Genomic DNA, 10,000 nt, shown 5'->3' on the forward strand with positions numbered 1-10,000 from the left:
GTTAGTGCGTGCACGCACGTGTTCCTGTGTCGGGGTTTGTTTCCAGGACGTTTATTTACTCTATTTGTTTTTCTTTTAAATGTTTTCTCAAGGAGCAGCACCCTCATGACAAAGAGCCTTTCATAGTGCGTATGTGTGCGCTTGTTTTTTCCCCTCTTCTTTTGGATGCATGACACATGGCATTCATTCCCTGGCTAAGACAAACAGAGCCGAATGAACAGATAAGAGGAGGAGGAGGAGGAGGAGGAGGAGGAGAAGAGGAGAGGAGTGGAGGGAGGACTGGGTAGGCTCTTAGGTAATAGGCAAACAAAAACAGGGCCTTTACAGTGCCTGTATTGTTTGGAGAGAGGATGGTACACACACACACACACACACACACACACACACACACACACACACACACACACACACACACACACACACACACACACACACACACACACACACACACACACACACACACACACACACACACACACACACACCTTCCCACCCCGCGGAGACCAGGCTGTAGCCAGAGGCTCAGGCGTGGTGTGTATGTGTGTGTGGGTGCATGCATGTATGTGTGCGTGCGTGATTGTGTGTTCCATGTTCTCTCCATCCGGCTCCATAAAACAGCACAATGCAGATGTTTGTTGCACACAAAACAAATGCACATATACTGCACAAAAAAACAAATAGTTCTGAGCGTGAACCAGGATATGCAAACATACGCACACCCATATTGAAAAGAATAATAATTTACACACATTAGTAACTCTACTGTAGTGTCACTGAAACAAGACAGCTAAAGTGTGGCCTCAGTGAGGACTGTTTTTTTTTTTTTAAGTAAGTCATTATTCATGAGTTAATTAAATTGAACAGATTATGTTGGAAAAACTTGAGTGTAAACCTAGTACAGCTGCCATTGACACTGAATAGATGGGACGCCGTGGGTTCTATTCTAAAGTGAGGCAACAGCGAGGGGTGGGACTAGACGTGGAAACGGGAAGAATGTGCCATATCCCATTCATCTCTCTGGGAGACTTGAAATAATGCATCTCCTTGCCAATTCTTGCCGACTCTACTCTATTCCATACAAATGGGCTGACCTTTAATTTTAGAGAGCTACTAGAATTGTTTAAATGACCAAAGAACATTGTTAGTTGATTTGATTGCCAGTTACAATTAATTTAGGATTATTTTGATTGACGGTAAACCGCATCCGTCATCCTATCAGCATCAGCGCTTGTTGTCAGCAAGGTACGAATCCGGAAATTTAGGGTGCAAGAATCCTCACAGATCAGTCGCAGAAGCTTCAAATAATATTGTATTATATACATTATATTCAAATGATATTATACGATATACATTATATTCAAATGATATTATACTATATCTATATTTAAATTATTTGATACCATATTCGTCAGTGGCAGGCTAATGGAAAAAGCCTGCAGTGAGAAAAGCCAACATGGGGAACAAAAGGGTCTGTTGCCAGGGGCCCAGCACTGGGTCCTCATTACATTGTATGTATTGGAGGGGTGGGCCTTTTCAGATAGCGTTCGTCCTGGGCCCAGCCAGCCAAAGCTGTCAGCGGCCCTGTCTTCTCTTCAGTCCATTGTGAGTGAGCGTCTTAATGGTTCTGTTCTGTTCAGCAGAATAATCCAGCCTGTCTGGACTTGACTGGGCCTGTTCTGGCATGGCGTGCCACATGGCAATCTTGTTTCCTGCCCAGCGTTGGTTAGGCAGCGGCAGCCCACTGTGACTGACCGGGGGTGGTGGTGTCCTTGGCAAGCCATTGGCAGCTAACTCGCTGTGAGACAGCTGTTAAAACACTTAACACCAATAGACAGGACTCTCTCTCTCTCTCCGTCTGCGTCTGTCTCTCTCAATCTCTCGTTCTCTTGTTCTCTCTCTCATTCTCTCTCTCTCTGTCCTTTTCTTTTTTTATTTATTATTTCACTCTCTTCCGATTCGCCACATTTTCTGCTCGGCTGTTTGAAGTTATTGATGACCTTTCTGTTTTCCACGCCACTGAGCGCTTTCATGCACCAGCGAGTGAGACCTACACAGGCTGAGATCTAATCGGCAATATTCAGCAACTAGTTAGCACCGCCAGGCAGGGGACGGGGACGGGGACGGAGACGGTGTGAATAGGAATTGTTGGGGGGGTTGAAGAGAAGGAAAAGAAAAAAATAGAAAAGAAAAGGAAGAAACAGATAGCGATATATACTGTAGAGTGCAGAAGCAGAAGCGCAATGAGATGAATTATGTGGTGCGTGTGTGGCCGCCATGACACCTTGGCGATCGGGCCCTTGTGGCTGCACTGCAGTAGCGGAGGAGGGAGGATGGGGGGATTACCGGAGGGGGAGTGGTGGGAGACGAACCATTTATTTGCCCCCCTAAGAACATCCATCGGGGACCTTCTGTTTGTCTTACAGGCAAATCAGAGTCTTGGGAGAGAGTTTAAAAAATATATGTCTTTTTTTCCATCATGAGGAGGAAGAGGTTGGGGGGGTTGGCGTTGGGGGGTGTAATGGTATGTAGACGATTCGGATGGTTCTGATTATGAAATGGGAAAAAATATATAAATCAATAAAGAACCAATATCGAATTTGGCATAATGGGTTAAAAAACAAACAGTCCCTCATTGCCTGTTAATTATCATTTTGTATGATGTGCTGAAAATGGCTGAAGTCAGTCGAGTCAGACTGCAGGCAGGCGAGGCGCAGGGCGAGCTGGAGGCCAGATGCCTAATTATTTTTGCGTCATTCCTCAGTGTCTGCACTGCAGGACAGGCAGAGGTCTGGTAGCCATTATTAAAATGTGCTGTTTGAGGACCGTCTCCAGCATATTCATACACACGTGCACACACACACACACACACACACACACACACACACACACACACACACACACACACACACACACACACACACACACACACACACACACACACACACACACACACACACACACACACACACACACACACATACACACATACACAGTGTGTGGTGAAACAAGAATGTGTGTGTTCTAGTTTCATGTGCCCCTGCATATATTCTGTGTGTGTGTGTGTGTGTCCTGCTGGTTATGTGGCAACCGCTGAGCGCTCCCAGGTGTAGCTGCCAGGTGTGTGCTCCACCTCCTCCCTCTCCTCCCTCTCTCCTCTCCTCCCCTCCCTCTCTCCTCCTCTCCTCTCCTCCCTCTCTCCTCCTCTCCTACCCTCCATCCCTCTCTCCTCCTCTCTCCTCTCCCCTCTCCTCTCCTCCTCTCTCCTCCTCCCTCTCCTTTTCCCTCCTCTTCTCTTTCTCTCCTCTCCTCCTCTCTCCTCTTCTCCTCCTCTCATTCCTTCCCCACAGCACTGCCGCCAGCTGAAGAGTGCATTGTGTGGCCCACTGCACCCGTACACACACACACACACACCGCTGCGTCCACAGCCACCGCCGGAGAACATCAGTTAAGTTGTCCAGGCGGGGGCACGGGGACGGTGACAAGACAAATTTGCCGCTAATATGAAGGCAAAGAATGTGGCGAGGCGTGGAGAGTTGCCCCGTGCCGTAGCGAGGCGCGCGAGCGCGTGTGGGTGGTTATTGGGGTGGGGAAGGGGGGTTTACAAGGTGTGCGTCCGTGTGCTCGGGTGCTCAGGGTTGGGGTGGGATGGAGTGGAGTGGACGCCAGGGCCCCGGCTTAATACCCCTCCCTGTTGGCAGTGATTGATTCGAGCCGGTGCGCACCCGCAACTGGTAATAGGTGCGGCAGCATTAGGAAGGACCATATTTTAGGGCCTAAGGGGTGCATATCAGGCAGGGCAGGCAGTGATTACAGGTACATAAACAGAGGTTCACCAGAGGTCCAGGCCCTGATGGAACAATAAACTAATAGCGGTGTCACCGTCTGGCCCCCACACACACACCCACCCACCGCCACACACACACACACTGCCTCCCACTCAGCCGCTCTCGCCTCACCTCACCTCGCCTCACCGCACAACCCACCAGCCCACCACTGTGTACACACACACACACACACACACACACACACACACACACACACACACACACACACACACACACACACACGCACACGCACACGCACGCACGCACACACATACACGGACTCCCACCCCTTTTTTGGGGGGGCAGCGTGAGTGGTAACAGCCCAGTTTAGAGAGCACACCCCCCACCCCCTCTTGGCTGGCCGGCGTGGGTCCATTTTTTATTCCACGGATGATGGCTCGCAACTGATGTCATTATGAACCTTAAATCAACTTTCTGCTTGCTCGAACATGGTCACCTGGGTACCAGCGAGGTACAAGGACGGGAAAAGGTTGAAGAGCTCGGGCCCCGGCCCCTTTCCCTTTCCGCAGCCCCTCCGCGCCCCGGCTACCTGCCGCGGTAAAAATTGAGTTGTGCCGCCGATGATCCATCAAGTGCCCCAACAACATACATTTTTTAAGATCACTCATCGCCGTGTGTGTGTGTGTGTGTGTGTGTGTGTGTGTGTGTGTGTGTGTGTGTGTGTGTGTGTGTGTGTGTGTGTGTGTGTGTGTGTGTGTGTGTGTGTGTGTGTGTGTGTGTGTGTGTGTGTGTGTGTGTGTGTGTGTGTGTGTGTGGTGTGTGTGTGTGTGTGTGTGTGTGTGTGTGTGTGTGTGTGTGTGTGTGTGTGTGTGTGTGTGTGCGTGCGTGCGTGTGTCAACCCCACCCAAGACCACCACCGCACTCCTCTTCAGCGGTGTAATGAGCGGAGTAGGCCGACTCTGAAAAATGGAAAGCGCTGGAGATAAACCAATCCTGCATTTTTATTTTTATATATTTTTTGTCAGGGTGAGAATAAGGGATGACCTGGAAAGAAGGTACGGGGAAGGAGCATGTCTCACTTTTTTGCAAGCCTTTGCCTCTTGTGACTCCCTAATACAGTGAGAGGTCCCTCTCCACCTCTACAGTACCACCACCACCCCTAACTCCATTCAAAAGGTAGCGTGCGTTATCCGGCAATTTGATGAGGCCAAGATTGCATTATTATATAGAAGATGTTATATAGAAGATATTAATACGTTTGGCTGTCGTGAGTGATAGATCTGGAAAAAGTGTGTGTGGTTTTGCCTGACTCGCCGGTGATGACAGAGCGACTGAGTCACACAGAGGACACAGACTGAGAGAAAAAACAGGGGGAGAGAGAAAAAAATGGGGGGAAAACAGAGAGAGTAAGAGGGAAAGGAACAGGGGATTGTGGAGCGGAAGGAGAGAGAGAAAGAGAGAGAGAGAGGGAGGTGATGTTGGGGAGTGGAAATGAAGACAGAAAGAGAAAGAAATGGAGAGAGGGAGAAAGAGGGTGGGGGGTGGGGGGGGATCAGGGGAGAGAGTGAGACAGCCCTCTCTCGTCCCACTCCGTTACCCCTTCTCATCAGACGAGTCTATCCGGCGTGGTCTCGTCTCAGTAAACAGTGGTGTCGGGGGGTCAGCAGGACTGTTGGGTAATTGAGGGAGAGTGGGCTGCCCTGTCAAGCACATCGGCTAAAAATACATTGCACACTGTCACCGGGCACCAAGTGGGGGAAAATGATTGTTCCCGCCGCTGCAAGCACCAGGACATCCACTACAACCACAATGACCTTCCCCATCCAACATCAGCCCCCAAACTTTCCCTCCAAGGATTTAACCATTCCAGTGACCAGCCCTCCTCTTCTCTTCACAAAAAAGGAGAAAAAGGATAAAAAAAGGGGCCTGGGTAGCAAATTTCCACTGTATTGTGTGTGTTTTTTTCTCCCTCCTGAAGAGGTTTTTTTTTTCTAAGCCTCTGACATGTTGTGTTTGCTTGGTGTCCAACATAGAAGCTTTAGCTTCCCTATTAGCATATACTGTAGGTGGCACTAGTGGGAATTCATATACACCTGCAGAAAAGAAAGGGAATAAAAATAGGGTGCAAAAAAATAGGCGAGAGGATGTGTCCGTGTTGGTGTCAGGATGGATAACAACAAAAAAAGAAAGAAAGAAAGAAAGAAAGAAAGAAAAAAAGAAAAGGATGCTCCTTGGAACGTGGAAAGGTTATTGATTCGTCCCGCAATAATTTCCTACGCTCTTTGATATGCAAACGATCCGGCATGAATTTACAGCAGTGCTATCAGCCTCGTTTGAGCACGCCGGCCGACTCTGAGCTCACACGCACACGCACACGCACACACACACGCACACACACACACACACACACACACACACTCTCTCTCTCTCTCTCTCCTGAGGCCTCACGCCTCATTAGGTCTCTGTTCGCCATTATGAGCGTAATTAAAATCTTTAGGAGCTTATCAAATTAAAAATATTTTTTTGCTGATCGTATTGAGATCTTCACCTCGCCCGTCCCGTTATTTTGGACCACAACAGGAATAAATTAAGACTAAGCGTTTTGCACAATGCATTAGGAGCACACACACACACACACACAGGCGTGCACACACACACCCGCCGCACCCATTGCCCGCTTGAAAAGGGCCACTTCTCCTATCTATGGAGAGCGATTAAAAAGAGAGAGAGAGAGGGGGGGGTGTGGAGAGGGAGAGGGAGAGGGAGGAGGTAGTGGAGAGTCTGGGGAGAGCTGACGGTCTAAAGAATATAAACCCACCCCCTAGATAAGTATGCGCAAATCATCTTTCATTCGTCATTTGCTCATTTTCAAAAATCGATTTAATTAATTGTAATGTTAAAGCAAGTGGTCTTCTGCTGGCTTTTTCTTCTTTCTTCTTTCTCTCCTTTCTCTCTCTCTCTCTCTCTCTCTCTCTCTCTCTCTCTCTCTCTCTCTCTCTCTCTCTCTCTCTCTCTCTCTCTCTCTCTCTCTCTCTCTCTCTCTCTCTAGGCTTAATTCACCAGCATATCCAAGGGGTCTTTCAACATATTTAAGAACCTGCCCCTATTCAAGTATTCATTTATGAATACCCACTCTTAATTTGGAACCATTGGTCATGAGCACATATTGGATTTCTCAATATGCCATTAGCCATATAGGGTGGTCCAAATACATTTCAAATAGTCAGCCACTTTAGTGGAGAAAGCGAAAAAAAGAATGGAATCAAACAAAAAAAAAAGAAATGAAATGAAATGAAAACGTGTGGTGCAAAAAAAAAAAAAAAAACCTTTGGCCCTTCTTGGCTGACTTCTTTCAGTTGTCCAGTTGTCTGGGTTTTTTTTTCTTTCCATTCGTCCTCTCTCTCTCTCTCTCTCTCTCTCTCTCTCTCTCTCTCTCTCTCTCTCTCTCTCTCTCTCTCTCTCTCTCTCTCTCTCTCTCTCCCTGTCCCTCCATTCGTCCTGTCTGGTCTGCAGTGCCGTGTCTCCTTCTTGTCAGATGAAGGCCTCATTTTGCATTCTCCCAGACATTGTGTGTTTGCTCTGGCACGCGTGTACATCGCTCTGCAGACAGTGGCTGTGTTCTCTCTGACACACACCGCTCCCAGGACAAATACGGTGTCAACTCCCCCACACCCCACGCTACCCCATCTCAAACATACACACACACACACACACACACACACACGCACACACACACACACACACACACACACACACACACACACGCATACACACACACGCACACACACACACGCACACACACACACACACACACACACACCAATCCTTTTCTCTGTCCCCAATCTTGCCCTGGGTGTGTTTTTCACTGTCAGTCAGGAACAGAGAAAAATCATGGATATGTCTGTCTGTGCGTGCATGAAAGACAGAGAAAAGGCAGCGTGTGTGTATACGTATGCACGCATGTGTGATTTACCAGGAGCAGTGTCTAGTGTCTTCACAAGTGTCTTCTTTCTTTTTGCTCTCCCGCCCGCCTTTTCAAAAGACGTGTGCTCGACTGTGTGCTTGACTCGTTAAATGAGGTTTTAAGTCCTGAGAGTCTATCAGAGGCGGCGCAAAAAGCTTTAAGTATTTTGCAGATTAATGTGCTTTCCAGAGTTATTACCCCTGGGTCCTGTTTGTGTGTGTGGATTGCCAGTGTATCTATCTTGTCGTTATGTTGTTTTTCACATGTTAAACTCCCCCATGCCTCCCTTTCTCTCTCTGTGTGAGCAGCTGAGCGCACACACTCTTCAGCATGTGCCGGTTTTACGATTGCTTAGCGAGAAAAGAAAAGAAAAAAAAACATAATGGTGATTATTCAGATTTCATGCCTCGTCTGGATGTTAATTATTTACTGGGGGCATGAAATGTGTGTGAATGCCAGGGATTTGTGTACACAAACACGCAGCACATCAAGAGAGAAGAGAGGGAAAAGGGAAGTGGGGAGGAGAAGAAAGCAAGTGGGTGGGCAAAGACGGAGCGTGTCAAAGCCGTTTGGCTCCACACACACACACACACACACACACACACACACACACACACACACACACACACACACACACACACACACACACACACACACACACACACACACACAAAACCCATGGTATCACTTCTCTCGAGTGGGAAGTGCCGTGCCTGGCGTGTGTGCACGGTATGCATGTAGGCACACTGTGGGCTTTTTTTCTGTTTTTAATTCCCCCTAATTAATACTCGCCTTTGTTTACACGGGCTTTGATTTAATTACGTGACGAAGAGAGTCGGGATTAGCTGTTAATTGATTTAATTATCCAATTTGTTTGTTGCAGGCATGATTCCAGCGGAGCTGCAGCAGCTGTGGAAGGAGGTGACGAGCGCTCACGTGAAGGAGGAGAACAACAACAATAACAACAACGCCACCGGGGGCGCCACCACCAACACATCCAGTGCAGCAACAGGAGGAGGAGGAGGAGGAGGTGGAACAACCGGAGGAGGTGGTAGCAGCAATGGCCATCGAGGCCTGGACCTGTCGTCGCCCACGCCGGCCAAAACCGCACTTCTCAACCAGCACGCAGCTACCAACGGCCAGTACATGAGCATGAAGAGAGAAGGGTGAGTACCGCAGTTCAACATTACACTTTTGCATTACATTACATTACATTACATATGGTAAATGCTTTATAACCAAAGCAAATTTCAAAAGAGGACACAATCATAACCAACATCGCTAGCAATACATTACATTACATTACACTTAGCTGACGGCACTTTTGCACACCTCTAGTTGGACAGGTGCGAAGGATATTATCCCAGTGGGGCTGTCATTCAAGTGTAAAGTAGAAATCCCGCACACTGTCCATTCAACCAGCAGACTTTAATACCACGTTTGGATTATCTGTCCCTCTTCAGGTAAAGCCAACTAAAAAAGGTGGAATGGACAGTGTGTGAGATTTTCTTTACACTTGAAAGGCTGAGTACCTCAACACTTAAAAGACACTAAATATTACTTTGCGCGACAGAAATTTGCACAAAAGCAAGCCTATATACTTCTGTATATCGATGCGAGTATCTAAATGCTGACACAAAGATGATGTGGTGAATATGCATTAATTAATGCAAGCCAGCTCTAAATATTTGAATCAATTAAGAGCAATTATTACACTATTACATTATATTACATCACAGTACACTTAGCAGACGCTTTTTTTCCCCGAGCAATTTGAAAATGAGAAATAAGTACTAGCGTACCTTCAGGCCCAGGTCACTTTTACCACTACATGTTTGGAGGATGTCGTGCATGGGTGTGGGACTGTGGGGTTGTTGTAAGAAAAAGAAAAAAAAATTAGGAGGGTGCAACGAATAAGGAAATGTTTTGTTTTTCCTTTTTGGAAGGAAACGTAAGTGCCTGATTGGGAAAGAATTACACCCTCTCACATCATCATCTCCTACCAGCACTCAGCAGCCAGGAACACACACACACACACACACACACACACACACACACACACACACACACACACACACACACACACACACACACACACACACACACACACACACACACACACACACACACACACACACACACACACACACCCTTCTCCTCCTCTCCCTCTCCTCCTCTCCCCATCACTCCAGCTCCCTCCTCTCTGCTCGCTGCTCGCTGCTCGCACGCCCTGCCCCCGCCCCCGCCCAAC

At 47.9% G+C, this 10,000-nt stretch overlaps 1 protein-coding gene across 1 annotated transcript in view; it reads left to right on the forward strand.

Annotated features, from left to right (window-relative positions):
* The window catches only part of foxp1b (forkhead box P1b), a 308,908-nt gene that overhangs the window by 246,636 nt on the left and 52,272 nt on the right, over positions 1–10,000 (forward strand). The window contains exon 10 of the mRNA XM_063215281.1: positions 8,633–8,915. Coding sequence (XP_063071351.1) covers positions 8,633–8,915 — 283 coding nt within the window. The remainder of the gene's footprint in view (positions 1–8,632; positions 8,916–10,000) is intronic.

Source organism: Engraulis encrasicolus, chromosome 14, assembly GCF_034702125.1.
Source record: "Engraulis encrasicolus isolate BLACKSEA-1 chromosome 14, IST_EnEncr_1.0, whole genome shotgun sequence".
In the NCBI taxonomy this organism is placed as follows: domain Eukaryota; kingdom Metazoa; phylum Chordata; class Actinopteri; order Clupeiformes; family Engraulidae; genus Engraulis; species Engraulis encrasicolus.